Below are 21412 nucleotides of genomic sequence, written 5' to 3' on the forward strand. Positions count from 1 at the left end.
CGTAGTAGTAGTAGTGAAGTCCAAGAGAAAGTAGACGGTCCCAAATATTGACAACGTTAAACAAGAAACAAGGTTGATGGCCGCCTAACTGACAATCAACCGCAGTTTGCTCTATAAACGAAGATAATTTACGTTTGTCTTTGACCAAAGTTCTTATAGCAAACTCGGTCAGGTGAAGGGGACCACATAAACGACCACTAAGACATAAAAATACCCCAAGACTATAAAGGGATTTCCTATAAAATTTAAGTTAAATTCCCAGAGAAGCCTCGAAACACATAAACAATTTTTATAAGGGAAATTTTCGAAAAAGTAGTATAAACAGTCATTAAATGCACTGTCCAAGAAACTTGTTGGATTCAAAATAGATTAAATAACAATTTATATAAGGAAGTGTGTGATCCAGTAGAAAAAACACAATGCTAATATGTTTGGATCGATTTGATCAGCGTTTAAATGATCAGATTCGATTTTATCCAATTCGTGGACACAGATCGAATTTTCTCGTTTGTTCGTATTCAATTGATAGAAATCGGTTTTACTTATAACGTAACAGTGTTAATTCCTTACCAGATATGGCCTAAATATTATCGTAATATTAAACCAGGGATAGATTTAATTTAAGAACTTAAGAAGTAGGAATGGAGAACGGTTAGTATTTACTTCAGTCCGACTCATAACCCAGTACAGAGCCCCTCCCTCCAACACGTTACGAAAAGTTTAAATTATCTTATTGGCTCACTTTTGAACCACGTTTTGTTGACGTTGCTGAAGGGGACGGCGAAAAATACAGAGGTAATTGCATTTTACCTCTGTCGCTATGACCCGACTCTTCTTTCATTCCCCCCTCCCGGGGAAGGGGGTCCGGGACTTTGACGCGCGCCCAGATTACTCCGTTCTCCATTCCTACTTCGAAAATTAAATCTATCCCTGATTATACCAAACTCATCTATCTAAAAATGTATAAAATAGAAATTAGTAAGTTCAAATTCGTTCTTTTGATCAAATCAGAGTTAAACATAACCAATCAAAATCGTTATAATATAATTTGTTACATATACCCTAAGACCATTACCGAGAATTTTGTTAACAAAAAGGCAGGGCGTTACGCGATTGGTCGGAGGTGCTAATTTCAAATCATTCATAGAATCTAAAAAACTATAATTTGAATATTAAAATCATTCGGAGGTATTTCCTCAATTAATGTTTCACAATGCAGAATGGTCTTATAATTAATAGAAGACCCGATAAAAAAAAATCACTGGATTTTCTTTATGACCCTCCAAGAGTCCATGTAAATACTCCACCTTTCCTTTAATGCAACAAACAACAAAAAAGAATTACTTAACCCGGAGTAATGTATGGTCATAAAAAGCTCTTTGTTTTCTTGCATAGACAGATAACATCGTTGGAGGAGATGGAGATGGGTAGGTGACAAGGTAGGGGTAGGGTGCAAACCGTAGCAAAATGCGTGATGGTTATAAGCGCTATGACAAAGGGGGGGGGGGTGCAAGATGCGCTGGTCCGCGATATGGGGATGGGGGGGGGAAGATTCTCCTCTTTATGGGGGTGAGCTTTAGAGGATCAGTCGGGATAAGAATAGAACAAGGGAAGACAGCGCTAACATGATGGATCGATCATGAGCGAAACTTTGAAGACGCGCAGATTAAGTCGCTGATGGATGTCCCCCAGTAATAAATATCCACACCAAGACGTTCATTACAACCCGAGGTGGGGAAGTATGAAACTTATAATACAAAGTTCCTTATCTTATCTAGAGGTGGATTGTACTACCTCAGACTACCTAACCATGGACAGGTAAAGTCGTGTTAAACCCCGGCGTTAACAAATGGCAATACGTAGCACGCGCCCTCACGTGTCTACCAACCGCAATGTATCGCCTATTTTACTGTAGGGTTTGGTGATAAACTCGCGACACTGGCCGCCACAGCGCTAGTGTCAGGCGTTGCTCTAAGCAAACCTAGTAGCTCCCTATTTAGTTGTAGGTCCATGGTTAGGTGGTCTGAGATTGTATTGTGCATGAGAGAAAGGATTACCCCGAGTAATCAAGGAGGAATTGTAGTTACCTAATTACTTCACGCGATACGTAATATTATCTAAGATTGATAATCAAGAAGAAAATGCAGCAGGTAGTTACGTTACTTCACGCGAAATCACCTCGTTTATACCAATCAGTGGCTCTAAACAGAGCTAGTGTTAAAAATCAAGTTGAGCATGCTTCTCATACTATGACAAATTTCATTAATAACTTGCGGAGAAACCAACGCACACTGCAAACTTTAGTACAGAACACCCCTTCACAGCTATTAGCGACTTTGACAAACGAAGTGTTGATGAAAAGCAGTATCTAGCCCCTTCTCCAAAGAGATACTAAAGCTACTGGTTTTTGACCTCATGTTCACTAGAGTTTGCAAACCACCACGCGATTTTTTATAAACTTTTCTTTTTCATTAATTGGATAAACTTGGTAAGAAAATACCCATAATTATACCCAAAATATTTTAACTCTCCACCACGATATTCTGTATACTTTAGTCAAAATGATGCTCACTATTGTGAACTGCCATTTCCCCTTAGATAGACACTTCCCATGGAAGGGAGCTATTATATTATAAACTTCTTATTTACATTATTACCCCCTAGTGAATATTCCGAAGCATACCTTCGTAGATACACTGTTAAAACAGCCAAATACAGTCCCAACAAAACAAAAGCGGATTGTGTTTGTTAATTTTGAAATAAAAAATATTGGGCTTTGTGCTTAAAGTTTAAACAACGAAAAATAAATAAGTTTTAAACGGCTTAATTCTACCATCCACACACGTAACTTAATCCTAAAACCTTACTAAAACTAAAAAATATAAGAATTACCAAACAAGGGCTTAGCTCAAATTTTGATTGGTAGATAAAACTTAGCACATCCATTTTTCCCGTCATTGGTTATAACATATTAGTTTTAGTGTACAAGTTTTCCAAAAATATTCCCCTTCCAACCCCATAACAATATTTCCATAAATAAAAAGTGAACCATAATAAATAATGTTGTCTAAAAATAAACTCACCCTCTAAAGCTGATCACTCAAATTCTTCTTTTTCTTGTTTGTATTTTTCGTAGATAAACATCCTTACATCGAATCAGAAAACGAATCACCGACGTCAATTTGGTTTGGATTGGGATGTTGTCATCACGCTGTTGCCCACAAATGTCAGACGGCTTGCGTTCAGGTCAGTTCAATTCAATTCAATTCAGTCTTAAGATATTTGCAAAAGCGGGTAAAAATTCCTATTGTCTATGACTCATGTAAAGTATTTTCTGGAGGAATCTAAAAATAAAAGAGAAAAAAGAGAAAGAGAGAACGTTGAAAAATCGAGTTTACGATTTGTTCATTTATCTTTCACAGGCTGTATCCCTCAGTTATTTATATCCCTATTGCCCCCAAGAAGAGGAAGAAATTCTGTACAAGTGTTTCTTAAAGTTGGATGGTAAGTCTTTTTATTTTTTTCAACTTTTTTGTTTCATTTTCGATAAAATTCTTGAATTTGGAAAGAACAAAGAAATACCAAAAATAAATCTTTGAAAGTTAAAAAGGAAGTAACTTAAAAGGGTTGCCACGGAATTTTCAGGTTCAAATTCCCCGACTTTTCCAGGTTTTCCCTGAACTTTTTTTACGATTTTCCTTGACTTTTTAGGCCCCCTGACTTAAGTTTTGCTTTCCAAAGGTGAAATTTTATCAAAACAATTAGGCCTAATACACAAAAGTTGGTTACATTATAGAAAAAGAGGAGCTTAGTGTGAAATTAAGTTGGGTTTCATTTGTTTCATCGTTAGGTCAAGGTTTTAGGCTCTGTGAAGAAACTGTCTCCTAAGGTTTTTTTTATAAAACAATATGACTACATGTAATACTTCTAGGTCACGTGACTTAGTGACGTTTAGTAGCTTTCCGACAATATCAAAATGGGTACAAAATAGGAATTGAAAACTTTTAAATTAGTAGACTTATCCTTTACAAATTGGAGTTACATCATTAGGCATTCGAGCTCTTTAATTTCTTTATCCTGAGGGATTAATAATTTTTCTGGAAAACTTCCATTACTCAGAGTGTTCAACAAAAGGAATTAGTAATGCTAGGTCTTAAAGACTATTTTAATTAATTGCATGTCGCCGACTTATCGAGTTCAATGTACTCAAATTTCTAATTACCATCAAATTGTCGGAGAAATTAAAAATATGGAAATTGAGATTAAAAATGCACTCGTCAATAATTATTATATATTTTTGGCTTTGCATGGGATTTTAAGTAAATTGGAAAACTTTATATTTTAATTAGAGAAGTAAACACTGAAAGATATTTTAATGCATATTTTAGTGATTCCTTCTCAATAAGACTGCTTTAGATTAGCGATGAACCATCAAAATTAAGTTCAACGAAACTTAAAGATAATGCTAATTAAAATTTATATAAGGATCGAGTCATATATTAAAAAAAGTGGTACAAAATCAGTAAATTATATTTCAATCATAACTTTGAAAGGTAGTCCTTAAGACAAAATATCGTAGACTTAAGTTAGGTCAGGGATAGATTTAATTTTAGAAGTATGAATGGAGAACAGAGTTATCTGGGCGCGCTTCAAAGTCCCGGACCCTCTTCCACGGGACTGAGGGGTATGAAAGAAGAGGCGGGTCATAGCGACAGAGGTAAAAAGGAATTACGTATTTTTCGCCGTCCCCGTCAGCAACGTCATCAAAACGTAGTTTAATTGAGCCAATAAGATAATTTGAACTTTTCGTTACGTGTTAGAGGGGGGCTCTATACTGGGCTATGAGTTGGACTGAAGTAAATACTAACCGTTCTCCATTCCTACTTCTAAAATTAAATATCCCTGGTTAGGTAAATTTTCGACTGTATTTGTAAAAACCACTCGATTACTATCTCCATGGAGGGTTTATGGTCAGGTCAACCGTTCTCAAAATATCGTGCGTGTCATATTTCAGCGTATATCAAAGAAGCGGCACAAATATCAATAATTCGAGTATTTTCTAGATCTATTGAAAATGCAACCTTCGGCGGACTTTGAAATTTCCATAATTTGCAGGGAAAAATTTATTTTTCAATAAGAATTTCTGTGCCTTCGAAGTCGCATAAAGAGAGTAGCGCGCTCTTCAAAAGGATACCGAGAAACTTTACCCAACAATTTTAATTAAAATTAGACGCAATCAAAATTTATATAACTTCGAATATTCCTTTTGATATAGTGAAAAATTTAATTCAAGAGCCATAACTTTTATTATATAAAAAGGACTTGGTTTGTCCAAGCCTAAAAACAAAACGATAAGAGTTTTTTCCAGTTGACTGAAGCGCGGATATTTTATTTTTCTATATAATTTTAAAGACAATCTGTATTTTACTACTCTTTAATTCAATCTCCAGATTTTACTGGTAATGGATTTATTTCCTATAAATTAATTGAAATAAAATATCTTATCTCAGATTTTTCAACAATAATTCCATTTTAGTAAAATTTTATCATGAAAAATCTGAGTTAAGTAATTTTTTATTTCAATTAATTTATAGGAAATAAATCCATTACCAGTAAAATCTGGAGATTGAATTAAAGAGTAGTAAAATACAGATTGTCTTTAAAATTATATAGAAAAATAAAATATCCGCGCTTCAGTCAACTGGAAAAAACTCTTATCGTTTTGTTTTTTAGGCTTGGACAAACCAAGTCCTTTTTATATAATATCTGTTCCTTCAGTCTTTATTTGTATTAATCTATTATAAAATAATATTTGCCTGAAATGCGAAATTTTTCACTTCTAGGACGAGGTTAAAAATGGGCTACACTTCTACTAATTCTTATATGATACGGCTCACAATTCGTTTTAGAACCCGAGCTTAATAGTCAACTTCAAAACAAACCTGCCACGATTTTAAACTATCAAAGCCGTATCTTTTACAGTCCACTTTACGATTGCAATTATCCATGACATTGCGTGCACTGCCCTTGTACGTTTACAGTGATTGGCACCGTGGACAGTTATTTTAATTAAAATACCTAGGCCACAGGTCCAGTTTTAAAAATATCCTTATTTCCAACACTGATCCATCTATCCTTCCAGCTTTTACAATCACCCATTGCATAGACTCACTCAGTCTGCCTAAGCATGGATTTATAATAGAAGCTTACGCTTCCTGGATATTTCACTCACCTTAAAACGCGCACAACATTTATTCCTCGTCTGAAATAGTACCAGCCTGGCACGCGCGTTTGTGACGTAGAATTTGAGGCAAATTCAGAGGGGGGGGGGTTTTCACGTGATCGAGTTCTAATTTTGAATAGCGCGCGCACGCACGCCGAAAGAAAAACGTTTGCCTCAATTTCTACGTCATCAGCCCCCCAGTCCCCACCCGCGCGAATTTTTGTGACATAAATGTGTTTAAAATCAAAATGCCTTACTGAAGGCTACAGGGAAATATCCATGAAGCGTAAGCTTCTATTATAAATCCATGGCCTAAGTAAGGCAACTTAAGCCTTGGTCGAAACTAACATCTAAAATATAAATTAAAAAGGTATCTTAAGTATAGAATTTCAACCGAGACACATAATTAAACGAAAATTAGACCCGCCAGAGAAGTTTTTAATAAATATAGTGTTATATTTATTGAAAAATATCAAGTTAAAGTTTCAAGGCGGCGAAATGGCAAATTAGCGTCGTCTACTGTAGGGTAACGAACAATTAGCGTCGTCTGCTGTAGAATAATCTTTTGAGGTACTTACGTTTTTAATTAAATTAACATACTTAGACTTAATTAAATTTGATGAAACTTGAAAAAGGCACACCTTGAATAGTTACTTGTTAATTTAAATGTATTCCGAAAGCTAACTTGCATGTAGTTTTTAAATGATTAGATGTACAGGAGCACCAAAAACCCCATGTTATTCCTATGGGAAAATCGGCTAAAATCTGTGAATTTTCATTTAACATTACGGGAGGGTGTGGGATCTTATCTAGAAGGGCCTACCGGCCCTCTAGAATTAAAAAATACTGAAAACCCTAAAACCGTTACAAAAAGAGACGCGGTCGGTATTTGGCGTAGGAATACGTAAAATAGCTGACTTTAATGTTTAAATAATTGCGTACGGAAGAGAAAAGCTGTGAAAAGGCTCTTTGAAAAATCTAACGAAAAAAAAAAAAGGTCTTCGTAAGAAGAACGTTGCCAAAATTATTCATGAAAAGTCCGGCGTTCCTTTACGGACTTTGACTTGGATTTTATAATATGATTCGCGTCGGATTAGTTAATACGTGGAATCCTAGCGGGATTTAACTTCAAAGGGTCCGCTTATTTTGAAAAATTCCTTGGCAAAGTTGGCTTTATTAGCTATAAGATCGCGAACGTAACTTAAGACGCGTTCGCGAGGTATTTGTGAATGAAGTTATGCTGAGTTAAGAGTTAAATCCTGAATGAATGAATACTGGGTTGTTTTTCGTTTAATATGTTAAACTAAGCATCCCTTCATTACATTAAAGATATTGAACAATTTTGCAATCTATTTTACTCACATTATGCGAAAGAAAAGTTTGCGAAAGTCAACGTTATCCCTAGATTATTTTGAACTAAAACTGCACGCGTAACCAGAGAGAATGTGTGGAAAGAGAAGTAGAAGCTTGAAGCTTAACTTTACCATGCATAAAGGGGATTAAATGCCCATTAAGGCTTAAGTAAAAACTTACGTTCGCGTCGGTACGTTCATTTCCTTGTTCAGACGTGAGAGCAGACGACTTAATACGAGTCGCGTTTATGGTGATTTTTAACCAAACTAAATAGATATCCGAATTCAACTTTCAACTACTGCAAAGGCCGAAATGAAGAGCAAGTTTAAAATATTAAATTTATCATAAACAACTTCACCCCCTTTCTAAGTCAGAGAAACTAAAAAAGGGAATAGAAGGTCTGATTTTGTTTAAGTTTATCTCTGATTTAGACACTTAATATTAGCTCTGTTACTACGTCATATCCGGAAAAGCGGAGAACATTTTTTATCATAGAAAAAATTGATAATACCTTCTACTCCAGTACTATGTTCTCTATAGAAGCTTAATAACAAGGAATAAATAAGAATGGGCTTTTTAGCTTTTTAACATGCTAAGGCATAATCTCAGATAGATAGCTGGAGCGAGATTTATTCGGTAAAAAATCTGGTGGTGGTTTTAAAGAATTCAAAGGGATTTTTGGTTCCCGCATTTTTTCTTTCTTTTTTTTACGGTAAAATCCCTTTTCCAAATGCTCAACACACTTTCATAAGCAAATAAGATTTTTTGTCCTTTTAGTATCAAAGAATGAGAAAAAAAAAGAAAGAAAAACGAGGGTGGAAATTTTTAAATAATCAAGTCAGGCGTAAAATTGTTGGAAAAGGTGTATGAACGTAGTAGGGGGTGAGACTTTTCCAATAAAGGTTGCGTAACAGAAGTGCGTTACTCGAAGTATGCGAGGCAGTAAGCGGGGAGTAAGGGACGCTACGAACTCCAAATCCGAGTATCAATCATTAACTGAGTAACGTTTCTCAGAGCTTAGAGAGAGCCGATTTCGTATATTAACCCATGTCGATATCGATATAGAAGCTTTACTGGAACCGATACCGATTTCAATCGATTATTTAGACTTGGAGAGATGACCGATTATTTTACCCAATAAAACTGATCGACCCATTTTTTGCAGTTTATGAACCCATTTTTCCTACTTTTTAACCAATTTTTACCGATTATTAACCGATTTTTGCAATTTATTAACTAATTTCTACCGTTTATGAACCGATTTTTACTATTAACTAACCAATATCAAACCAATTTCTACCGATTACGAACCGATTGTTACCTTTATTACCCAATTTTTACCGTTTATTAACCGATTAACCGGTAAATAAGCTTGAACCGACATATTCCTTCACCGAAACCGATATCATATCGGTTTGTGTCCATCACTATTAGAGATGAATATCGAACAAAGAATTTAATTTTTTCTTTTGTAATATCTTATCTCTCAGGGTTATGGATGTCTGGGCATAAAACATTCCTGTATACAATCTTTTTAGAATGGGGGGTGACGTAACATAAAAGAAGATTAGATTTTTTTCTCTCCTTTTCTTGGAAATAGCGTATGTTGAATAACAATATAAACGTGTGTTGGGTAAAAGAATGGCTATACTTCGAGAGGTTATACACTTGCCATATTGATCTAAGCGATTTTGGGAAACTTTTATAGATAAGTATTTAAATATTTCCACTATGTAGTGATTGTTACTAAAATCAAAGGCTAAATACTTGAAGTTACCTAGTTCAATCAGAATTCGGGTAAATAAGCAAAATACTATTGTAGAATTACGGTGTGATTTAAATCGGTAATTTATGCGTTATTTGGCAAATAAAAATTTTACGAATTAAATGACTTTAATTATCCGACCCCTCGGAGCTCGTATCTACATATTCTTAACTTCGATTTTCTCCGTTTTTTTATTCCGGCATCTTACCCTTTTCAAGTTATTATGAGCAATCTGTTGCGTTACGCTCCGTTTAAAGTTTATTTAGAGTGAGTGTATCAGGGCTCAGGGCAAAACTTCTCTAGAGAGAGAGAGAAAAAACAGGGGGGGGGGGGGTTTCGTTTAGTTTCATTTCTTTTTATCTAAAGGCGTGTGTTAGCTCGTATAGAATTGTATCGAATTTTTACGGAATTATTTATACTGGTAAATTGGAAAGCGAGACCCATCCAACCTTCTTGAAGATTTCATTACCCGTAGGGCAAGTACTAAAGGCCATTTGTGTTAACCCCAGTTCTAGCAGAAGTCAGATTTTAAATTAAATTGTGTTCAGGAATATTCGGAACTCTGTGTAAGCTCAGATTATAACATTTTAATTTAGAGAAGCTTTGTGTACGTTTATCAACAAAATATCTACTTTTATTACGGTATGAGTTATATTTATACAGTGTGTTGCAAAAATGTTTATATAATGTGCTTTCTATAACATTTTCCCGTAAGTTCCACCGTTTACAGCTTTTGAATAGTGTGTTAACTAAATTAATACAATACAAAAAAGGTATACATCCAATCAAAAAGTTCCTTATACAATAAAACCAGAATGAAGTCTTATTTAAGAGAGCAACTGTCTTTCTATTTCTTGGTTAAAATTAAGGTGTTTTACGTAAAACACTGACCCTTAGAGCAAAATGTCACAGAAATTACATTTTCGACTCAAAATCACCCATACTTGTTGCAAAAATGTTTATATACAGTGGGTCCCATACATGGATTTTGAGTCGAAAATGTAATTTCTATAACATTTTCCCGTAAGTTCCACCGTTTACAGCTTTTGAATAACTAAATTAATACAACACAAAAAAGGTACATCCAATCAAAAACGTTCATTATACATTAAAGGCAGTATGAAGTCTTATCTAAGAGAGCTACTGTCTTTCTATTTCTTGGTTAAAATTAAGGGGTCATCCGTAAAACACTGACCCTTAGAGCAAAATGTCACAGAAATTACATTTTCGACTCAAAATCACCCATACTTCGAAGTGAACCCTCTTATATGAAACACCCTGTATATCAATTCTAGAATCAAAAATGAATGAATGTATACTTATTTACATATAAACAAATATAATCTATCGCATCAAGATGACAAAAGGATATTAAAAAATAAATAATAAAAATGAAAACTTGATAAAATAACGAGCAACCATTAAAATTATGCTATCGGGCAAAGCCTACTTACAGGGTGAATTAACCCATGTAATTTTCCATAGCCCCTGTAGAACTGTTTACTAAGTCAAACACCAATGTTCATAGAAAAGCTACCCACCAGGGGCAACTCAATAATTTTGAAAGCACAATTTCGAATTATAACGAAGAATTAAGATTTACGTTTGGCAATAATTTTATTCATAGAGGGTCTCCAATGTTGTCAAATGTCTCGGAGCCCAGATTGTCTGGAAGCTTGTTCCAGTCTTTTTTACAACGACTCGGTTCCGATCACGTTAGAAAAGAAACGGGGCGTGTATCTTCATTGCGACGGAAGTAATCAAGACGTCATCGGATGCCTCCAAAACATAACCGAATGGCAAGAAGGCACGCCCGAAGTACCCGCTCAAAGTAAGTCAACCATAAAACTCTACCCTACATACCCTCATCCACGACATCCCTCTCTCGTTATCTCCCTAAAATATTTGCACCACCAGTTTCATTTCACTTTTACCCATGTACACACTATATCTAAATGGGGTTACGGAAGTTGAACCCACGGTTTTGAGTTAGACGCGACCTTAAAGGTCAAGTTTCACGAAAAAAAACCATGGATTTTTACGGTAAGTGGAGGTTACGGGGTCACCAACTACTATAGAGAGAAACCAGAAGGGGATAATAGAAGAAGGATGACACTCTTTATCCTCTTAATACTTTAGTTATGTAACATGATTCTTCCTATTCTCGTGTACCCTTTTTGTTTGCTCTCCTGCTCATCAAACTTCAGATGGGCATCGCACCGTGCTAGGGTGAATTCTATAACTGTTTGGTATTTACTAAATCCTCAGCAATCAATTAACCAACAAACCTTGATTGTCTTGACGTGGGACAAAAATGCACAAGCGCATGCATGCGCCTTGGCAAATAGTTAAGCAGCGCTATTAGAGTAATGATAAGGGAACTATTTATCGCGTATATGATTCGGTTTAGTAACCTTGCTGTAATAATTGCTAAGGGATGTTGGGAAGAATCGTGTTACAATTACAATTACCCCGCTTTGGGATAGTACACCTCTCTCGAATAAAAGTATTATATACTTCTGGAGAAACTAGAGATTTTCCCAAATGCACCTTTGGTAAAACTTCCCAATAAAAATAATAAAAAAAGCTTTCCATTTCCGCAGATTTACATTGCTGTGATAAATCAAGTGGCAAAAAATGTCGTTTAGCTTGCAAGGTGATTTTAAAGTCGGCTATGGCCGGAGAAGATATAGTCTCCAGTTTAGAAAACAGCGGATGCGGACCGCCAACACACCACGTAAGTCCATCTTCGTACAGAATCGAAAAACCAATTTGCGAGAGTACATTATAAAAGTGAGAGTATCTATCCTATACCCAAGTCCCTTAGACATTGCATTTTATTTTATCAAGAGTAAATCGAGCAATAAATATTTAAATAAAACCCGCATTTGTGAAGTTCTGTTTTTTCAAGGGCGGGATTAAATCTCAAATGCTATGCTAAGTGCAACTAAAAAGAATAAAAAAGGGTTGTTGATACTTAACAATATTTGAAAATACAAAACAGAGCCTAATTAGTTAGATTTGTTATTTGAAAATGGAAAAATATTTCGAAAACGGAAAGTAAAACATGCATATGCTTGATTTGTGACGTCTTCATCGGGACAATAGGGGGTACTTTCCAGTGCTTCGAAGGAAAGCCTAACGCGTAGTGTCCATTACGGAAACTTAATGGCGCTCGTATCTTTTTTAATATTGTAGATAGAAACATGGTTCCAATTAATGTATTCATTATTTTACACGCTCTTTCGATTAAAAAAATTAATTCTAGCAGAGAGTATCCCTTTTAGTAAACAAAATGCATTTCCTTCTGAAGAAATAATAACCCAACAAAACCAACTACAATTTATAATTTCCTCTCGGTTTTAGCTGGGTTATCGCGTAAATAATCAGACCGAAAATCAAGTAACTACTCTTTTGAACCACAAAAAATGGAGTTACTACATTACGACCGTTGTCCTTTGGTCTAAACATTCTAAAATCGATTGAAATATATTATTTCTTTTCTCTCCGTTTTTTCCCGGGCATTCGATTCCGGTTTGCGTTGTAACCGCTTTTTAATACCTTAAAGAATTTAGATCAAAATTAAATAGGTTTCCTATCCAGCGGTTCACATAAGGCACGAGCCTTCTCGAAATTAAAGATTTCCGGGTTGAAATGAGGTCTAGGGGTATGATATTAAGTGGAATAACTAACAGGTTTAAATGTCCAAGCGAAATTAAATTTTAATGTCATTAACAAATACTACAACCAAGGCAGAAGGCCCTGGCCAACACAAACTAAGTAAATAAGGAAATCCCCGACACTAGCGTTATTTTATAGATGACCCCCAAAATAATATAAACATGCAAAACGATATAATATATAAACGATAAAACCCCAACAATAAGCATGCACTCTCCAAAATAATAATAATATTATTATCACACTAAAGTTCAAAGTCTTAACAATACCAGCGTTTTGGCTCTCTCTCTCAATCGGTGGCGAGTTGGGCACAAGCGAAGCGATCGCGCACAGCGTAGAATTTTAGCGAACGTAGAACCCGTAACGATCTTTTTATAATAACGGTAACGAAGATCGGGCCTGGTGATGGACTTGGAAGACTGGAGTCCCTTGCAGTCCTTTTTCTAGATCCTTGTCCTGGAGCAGCGAAGTCCTTCGCTCTCCTTTTCAGTTCAGATCCTCGCCCAAAAGTGAAGTCTTCTAATTCTTTTTTCCATGTCCTATTTTCTGGACTTTAGCGGGTTTTTCTCTTTGGCCAATAGATTGGCTTCTCATCTTCGCGGGCTTTCCATGTTTAGCCAATAAGCGATCGAGTTCTGCTTAATTGCACCCATTCTCAGAAGTTCGGTTAAAGTTCAAAATGCCAAATAGATAGAGAGAGAGAAGGTATAGATTTATGGCACGAGAGAGAGCACATTAAGGAGACGGTACCAAGCACCATTAAGTGGCACCCCTAAAAATCGTATTCGCGTACCTCCACAATATATTTAAAAATAGAATCACAATGTAAGAACACAGTTCAAATGGCCTAAGCCGCCTAAATACAACAATACATTTTTACCCCAATATACAATTTAACCCTTAACCCAGTACTTTCGCTTGGACATTTTCTTATCAATACAATGCGAGAAATGGAAGAGATATGACGGTCGTAAAAGGGGACTCTTCGAGAAGCCTAGTTCTGAGGGTAGCGCTAATAAGGTACCGAAGGGAATTGTAGCAAAAGTGTGGGAAAGAAGCAATCTCGGGACTACAGGATATCGTTATAATGAGTTAAAATAGGAAATTTATAAAACTGAACTAAAGGGACACTGACACAACTAAAGGTCAAAATATAACCGTGACACTCCCTCCCCCTTAAAACCGAACGCCCTCGTGAGGTCAAAATAAAAACGGTAATGCGAAATTCAAACTCAACCTGGGGTTATACGAATTAAACTATTCAAACATATATTTACAAGGGAAGTACCCTACCCGTTGCAGGGTCACGGGGACGAAGTGAACGCCTCCTGTCACAAGGGCTGGGAGATCGGGTTGCCTCACTACGTAAGCTCGCGCGTTCCAACTGTACCTGGTCTTCAGGCAAGCGGGGGACGTAGCCTTTAAGTTGCGTAATTTTGTGGGTGCCCTTTAACAACTTTTTACCGTCTGGCGTTTGTAGCCTATAGGTTAATGGGGACAGCTTTTCTGCGACCCTATAGGGCCCTGCCCATTTCTCTCCCAACTTATCCATAAAATAAGAGTTAGCAGAGGATTGCAAATGGGTTCTTTGCAACACTAAATCGCCAACCTCAAATTCTACGTCACGCCGTTTTTTATCATAATAAACCTTTTGCCGGTTCTGAGCTTGTTGCATTTTAGCGTGAGCAACGGCGTGCGTCTTTTTAATTATGGCCCCCAAACGTAAAGCATGAACCTTTTGGGCGGCTATATTCAAGTGCCCCTGGACATTAAAATCGTCCGGTATGGGATAGTGAGGGGGGCGTAATTCCCTGCCAAAATTGAGAAAAGCGGGTGTATAGCCCGTCGATTCTTGGACGGCCGTTCGCATGGCGAAGGCGAGCTGCTGTAGCCCCAAGTCCCAATCGCGGTGGGTGTCCTTAATATACATGGCGAGCATCGTACCTAGTGTCTGGTTAACCCTTTCTACGGGGTTGCCCTGAGGGGAGTAAATGGAGGTGAGCCGGTGTTTCACTCCTAGTTGTTCGAAAGAAGCTTCCATGACTTTGGACGCAAAAACACTCCCGTTATCTGAGATAACTCTGGAAGGTACCCCATAGCGAGTAAATACTTCGTCTATGAGTTTGTTAGCTATGACGGGGGCAGTGGCTCTTTTGAGAGGGAACATTTCAACAAATTTGGAAAAAGTGTCCGTTACTACCAATATTTGTGTGTGACCTCTTTTACTAGGGGGGAAAGGACCCTTTAAATCCACGGAGATAACCGACCATGGTTCGGTAATGGCGGCGGATTTCATTAAACCGGGTGGTTTTTCACGGGGAATTTTAAATTTTTGGCATACTTGGCAACTCCTAACATACCGGGTAATATCAGCATTCATGCTGTCCCACGTGTACATTTCTTTTACTCTTTTGTTTGTTTTAAACGTACCTAAATGTCCAGAGGACTTATTGTCATGGCAACAATAAAGCACTCGGGAACGTAGGGATTTCGGGACCCATACGCGATAACCACCAAAACCTTTGTCTTTATATTTTTCTACCCATTTACAAACTAAACCGTTTTCCATTGCGCACTGGGAAATGGTCCTAGCTAGGTTTTTCGGAACCTTGCAAGTGGGATCTAAAAGAAGCTTTTTAACGACGGAAATTTCGTCATCTTTCTCTTGCTCTTCAATCAAGGTGTCTAAATCTAGTCTAACGATAGTATTCTGGTGAGGGGAGACCTTTGCTGCAGACAAAGTAATTTCTTCCCGAACAGGATTCTGACTAGTAATACCATCTGTAGAGGGTATACGGCTCAAAGCGTCCGCTACCAGGTTTGCTCTACCAGGGATGTAGTTAATTTGGAAAGGTTCAAAGGCTTGAAGCCTTAACATCCAACGGGTTAATTTGCCTGTGGGATCTTTAGCTCTATGTAACCATTCCAAACTTTTATGGTCACAGAATACCTCAAAACTAGAACCTTGGATGTAGGGGCGAAACTGTTCGACCGTTTCGACAATAGCTAGGCATTCTCTCTCTGATGTGGAATATTTTCGTTCTAAAGCATCTAATGAGCGACTAAAATACTGTATCACCCTTTCTTCCCCGTCAATCTTTTGACTTAAAACGCCACCAATTCCAACGTCAGACGCGTCCGTCCGAACTAGGAAAGGGAGGTCGAAATTAGGAGTACTAAGGACAGGGGTCGTCGATAAAGCATGCTTCAGCTGAGAGAAGGCCAGCTCCTGCTCAGCGTCCCATGCCCATCTATGAACTCGGTCCTTATGTAAGAGCCTATTCAGGGGTTCCGCGATTTTAGAAAAATGGGGAACAAATCGTCGGTAATACGACGCCATTCCCAAAAATCGTCTGATATCTTTGACTGATTTTGGGCGGGGATAGTCGCGAATTGATTCCACTTTACTGGGATCAACTTCTATTCCATTTTCAGAGATAATATGACCTAGGATTCTAGTTTTACTCTGGCAAAACCTGGCTTTAGAAGCTTTGGCGGTTAGTCCACTTCGGTCTAGTATGGTTAACACCTCATCTAATAGTTCTAGATGGTCTTCAAAATTATTGGTGGCTAGGATTAAATCATCTAGATAGGCGAATACACCTCTTTTTCGGAGTTTAAGAAATAGGTTATTGATCATTCTTTGAAAAGTTCGGGGGGCATTCGTTAAGCCGAACATCAGTACTTTAGGGCGGAAGAGACCTTTGTCGGTCACAAAGGCAGCCTTATCACGGGAATCTACGTGGAGGGGAATCTGCCAGTAGCCCGAACGTAAATCTAAAAGGGTGATGTACTTTGGCCGTGAGATGGATTCCAAAATATCGTCTATGCGAGGGAGGGGATACTGATCCTTTTTTGTAACAGCATTGACCCCTCGATAGTCGGCTACCAAACGGTCATCTTTTGACTCTTTTCTTACTAGAAAGATAGGGGAGCACCAGGGACTATCGCTGGGTTCTACAAGATCTTTCTCTAACATATCCTCGACTAGACTGTTAATTTTGTTTTGTAATGGGGGAGCGTACCTATAGGGACGACATGCGATTGGGGGACCCTCGGTCTCAATATGATGTTCAGTAATGGTGGTTCTACCTGCCACCTTGCTGAAAACGTTTCTGTGCTTATACACAACCTGGCAAAGGCGCTTTTTATCCTCGGAATTTAATGGGGCTTCATTAACAGCCGCACTCAAGTCTTCCGCGTCCACCGAATCGTTCTCGGACGAAAACATATATTTATCCACTAAATAATTATTTAGGGACATTTCACACTCACCGCAATCATCGAGAAAGGAGTGTATTTCAGAGGGGTACTTTTGCCAGTAATATGTGCGCTCAGAGAAATTAACGTTCATGCCAGCCTCTCTTAAAAAATCTAAACCTAAAATAGCGGGGAAACTAAGATTATTTACAAAATATGCGGACCAGTCAAACAATATATCGGGGGTTAAAACGGGGAGAGAAATTTTTCCATTAGCTTGGACAAACTTCTTATTCGGGAGTTTCACTATTGCATCAGAGGGGCTAGCTGGATACCCAGCTTTTGCAATATGGGCTTTAAGTCCTCCATCGACAATTGAATGAGTGGCTCCGCAATCTACTAGGGCCTTACAAGAAATACCTCCAAATTGAACGGGAATAAATAAAAGTTTTTCTCCCCATGGCCTATTTACAATATTAATATTTATTTCCGAAATTGGGAGGTGACCCTTTATGCACAGCTTAGTATTTATAGACGTGGCCGACGGGCGCCCTGGTCCGAGTTCCCGCCGTTCCTCCCGTTTCCCTGATTTCTGGGGGGTCTAGTGTCGCGCCAGGTTCCACGTGGTAAGCGGGGACATTCACTTTTGAAATGGGATCGACTCCCACATTCAAAGCAGCCAGTTGGGGGCTCATACCTATTGAAGGTAGAGGGACGTGAATTCCAGTTACGTGGATAGTCGTTCGGCCTCAGGCTAGGAGGGGGACCGTTTCTCGGATTCGCACTAGGGTTAGTCGAAGGGGTTGTAGGAGCTGCCAAGGGGGTCGGCGAAGTCAAAGTATCTTCACCAAGAAAACTCTCCGCTCTCGTGACGTCGACAATCAGTTCCCTAAGAGAGGTATATTTCTTTGGTAAAAGAATTTGCTGTATGGGACGCCTCAGATTTTTAAACACTTTGGTAGCTTTTTCTTTATTGGTAAGGGGGGTTTCTAGCCGCCTCATTAAATCCTGCATGGCGTTTAAGTAATCCTGGGCGCTCTCTTTCGATTGTTGTTTTCTCGCGTCCATCAGGTCGCGAATCCTGTCGTCTTCATCCTCATTCCCAAACTCATCTCTAATCGCCGCTTCAAAATCATACCAGGTTTCGAAGTTACCATCGTTTTCGAGCCACCAATCGGAAGCGGGGCCAAGCAGTAAGGTGGGAACCCAACGCGTTAAAAATATGGGCATTGGAATGTTCCGACTGACTCTGAGTCTTTTGGCGGCGGTTAAAAATTCGCCTAGCGAGGGGGACCTGTCGTCGCTGCCATAATATTTTGGCGTCTCGACTTGGGGAATCCAAGCTTGAGGAGTGGCCTCGACTTCCTCTTCCTCGTGGTGTCTATCCCCGTTCCCATTGTTTCGGTGACGGTAACCATTGTTGTGGCCATTATTTTGGCCATTGTTAGCCACTAGGGTAGTAGTGAGGGCTTGAATTTGGGCAGCAAGGGCAGCCAAAAGGTTAGCTTGATCCGCTTGGGTAGGGGGAATATTAGGAGGTTCGTTTCGTGGGCGCGGGGGATCTTCAACCGCTATAGCATTATCTTGGGCCTCGCGATCAGCCATGACTTGGACAGGGGGTGGATTTTTAAGGGCTTCTAAACGTGAACGGCGAGCGTCTCGCTCCTGGGATTGAAAAGCCCTAAGGCAATCAAGGCAACTATGGTGTCTTCCTAAACTAGGGATACACTCGGGGCAAAATACAAAGCTCTGACTAAATTCAGAATCGCTATCCGAGTCGGATTCGCTCATGGGCGTAATACGGTGACGAGAAGCTCGTAATAAAAAAAAATTTTGCAAGGAAACCTTTATGAAAGATCCCGGACGGACCCCCAGTTATGTAACCGCTTTTTAATACCTTAAAGAATTTAGATCAAAATTAAATAGGTTTCCTATCCAGCGGTTCACATAAGGCACGAGCCTTCTCGAAATTAAAGATTTCCGGGTTGAAATGAGGTCTAGGGGTATGATATTAAGTGGAATAACTAACAGGTTTAAATGTCCAAGCGAAATTAAATTTTAATGTCATTAACAAATACTACAACCAAGGCAGAAGGCCCTGGCCAACACAAACTAAGTAAATAAGGAAATCCCCGACACTAGCGTTATTTTATAGATGACCCCCAAAATAATATAAACATGCAAAACGATATAATATATAAACGATAAAACCCCAACAATAAGCATGCACTCTCCAAAATAATAATAATATTATTATCACACTAAAGTTCAAAGTCTTAACAATACCAGCGTTTTGGCTCTCTCTCTCAATCGGTGGCGAGTTGGGCACAAGCGAAGCGATCGCGCACAGCGTAGAATTTTAGCGAACGTAGAACCCGTAACGATCTTTTTATAATAACGGTAACGAAGATCGGGCCTGGTGATGGACTTGGAAGACTGGAGTCCCTTGCAGTCCTTTTTCTAGATCCTTGTCCTGGAGCAGCGAAGTCCTTCGCTCTCCTTTTCAGTTCAGATCCTCGCCCAAAAGTGAAGTCTTCTAATTCTTTTTTCCATGTCCTATTTTCTGGACTTTAGCGGGTTTTTCTCTTTGGCCAATAGATTGGCTTCTCATCTTCGCGGGCTTTCCATGTTTAGCCAATAAGCGATCGAGTTCTGCTTAATTGCACCCATTCTCAGAAGTTCGGTTAAAGTTCAAAATGCCAAATAGATAGAGAGAGAGAAGGTATAGATTTATGGCACGAGAGAGAGCACATTAAGGAGACGGTACCAAGCACCATTAAGTGGCACCCCTAAAAATCGTATTCGCGTACCTCCACAATATATTTAAAAATAGAATCACAATGTAAGAACACAGTTCAAATGGCCTAAGCCGCCTAAATACAACAATACATTTTTACCCCAATATACAATTTAACCCTTAACCCAGTACTTTCGCTTGGACATTTTCTTATCAATACAATGCGAGAAATGGAAGAGATATGACGGTCGTAAAAGGGGACTCTTCGAGAAGCCTAGTTCTGAGGGTAGCGCTAATAAGGTACCGAAGGGAATTGTAGCAAAAGTGTGGGAAAGAAGCAATCTCGGGACTACAGGATATCGTTATAATGAGTTAAAATAGGAAATTTATAAAACTGAACTAAAGGGACACTGACACAACTAAAGGTCAAAATATAACCGTGACAGCGTTTGAATAAAATATCTTTCAGGACGAACTATGGCAGTGTTTTCTGCTTTCGTCGGTGGCCAACTGGAAAACGTCTTCAGCGTCATCAGCCGGAGGAGGGGGTGGAATTCCCTACGCGAGAAACAGCCCCCATCAAAATAGCGAGCTTGATTTCTTAGGCATGGATAGCGGGAAGTTGCAATGTTGTTTCAGAGCTAAAAGCCCTCTTTGCTTGAACCTTTGCGTCAAGGTACGTAAGAAAAAGACCCAGTCTTTTATATATACCGGGTGTTTCTCTTCGACGTTGACCAATCTCTATATTACACCGCCGTACACCAGTATCACGATTTAGCCTACCAAGGAGCTCATTCAAAAATTTAAATTCCTTATAGGAACAATGGGAATTTTTACAGGAACTATAGGATTTTATAGGAGAAAAAATGTGTTTTTTTGGATAAATTTGATACTTAACTATAAGTAAACTCCGACTAAGTCAAAAACATAGGACCTTTCATGAAATTATAAGATAATATAGGACAGGTTAAAAAATATGGGATTTTATAGGAATTGCAGGACCGCTGGGCTCCAAGTAACTAGATTTTTTTCTTTCAGTTTGCTGGTCAATTACTAGTAAAACAATACCCTATTGCATCTTTACATTTGGTGATAATATAAAGTGGTCACAGGCAATGAGCAACACCCAGTACAATTTAAAATCTTTACGCATTTCATTTACCAGCTCCGAAGTCGGGCGACCATTCTTCCATTTCATATAACTTAAGCGTTTGAAATATATTAGCGGGGTTCACATTATAGTGAACGATGCCAGAAATAAATTTCATTCATTCATTAAGTTTAAGCCTAATACGTAAATTCAGTGTGTGAACGTATCTAAATTTGGGGAAAATATTCAAAACCTTAGGGGTAAATGTTTTTGGAACAGTAAACAGTTTTTCGTCGCAATCCAATTTTGAATTCAATTCCTTAGCCAGCTTAACAATTCCAACATAACATAGCCACCATGGGA

General features: G+C 38.3%; 3 protein-coding genes across 4 annotated transcripts in view; 1 reads left to right on the forward strand and 2 right to left on the reverse strand.

The window, feature by feature from the left end:
• The window catches only part of Reck (Reversion-inducing-cysteine-rich protein with kazal motifs), an 83856-nt gene that overhangs the window by 34224 nt on the left and 28220 nt on the right, over positions 1–21412 (forward strand). The window contains exons 2-6 of the mRNA XM_089859065.1: positions 3137–3246; positions 3423–3504; positions 10969–11172; positions 11945–12078; positions 20429–20635. Of these exons, the coding sequence (XP_089715191.1) occupies positions 3137–3246; positions 3423–3504; positions 10969–11172; positions 11945–12078; positions 20429–20635 (737 nt within the window). The remainder of the gene's footprint in view (positions 1–3136; positions 3247–3422; positions 3505–10968; positions 11173–11944; positions 12079–20428; positions 20636–21412) is intronic.
• The window catches only part of LOC149710110 (uncharacterized), a 91031-nt gene continuing 72724 nt past the window's right edge, over positions 3106–21412 (reverse strand). For both annotated transcript variants that reach the window (XR_016376655.1, XM_089859161.1), the window contains one exon: positions 3106–3344. Coding sequence is in view for 1 of the 2 variants with exons in the window: in XM_089859161.1 (XP_089715287.1) it covers positions 3312–3344 (33 nt within the window). In the remaining variant the exon portion in view is untranslated. The remainder of the gene's footprint in view (positions 3345–21412) is intronic.
• LOC149710111 (uncharacterized) lies at positions 17747–20395 on the reverse strand. The gene is made up of 2 exons (XM_089859228.1): positions 19509–20395; positions 17747–19219 (listed from the first exon to the last, which is right to left on the reverse strand). Exon 2 carries the CDS (start codon positions 19011–19013, stop codon positions 17751–17753), a length of 1263 nt encoding a protein of 420 aa, XP_089715354.1. The 5' UTR covers positions 19014–19219; positions 19509–20395; the 3' UTR covers positions 17747–17750.

The sequence above is a fragment of the Phalangium opilio genome, unplaced genomic scaffold, assembly GCF_054372755.1.
Source record: "Phalangium opilio isolate 3A_F unplaced genomic scaffold, DU_Popi_V2 ptg000011l_1, whole genome shotgun sequence".
Lineage (NCBI taxonomy): Eukaryota > Metazoa > Arthropoda > Arachnida > Opiliones > Phalangiidae > Phalangium > Phalangium opilio.

Excerpts from the sequence above, each read along its gene's own strand:
- LOC149710111 (XM_089859228.1), bottom strand. The coding sequence starts at position 19,013 with ATGAGCGAATCCGACTCGGATAGCGATTCTGAATTTAGTCAGAGCTTT.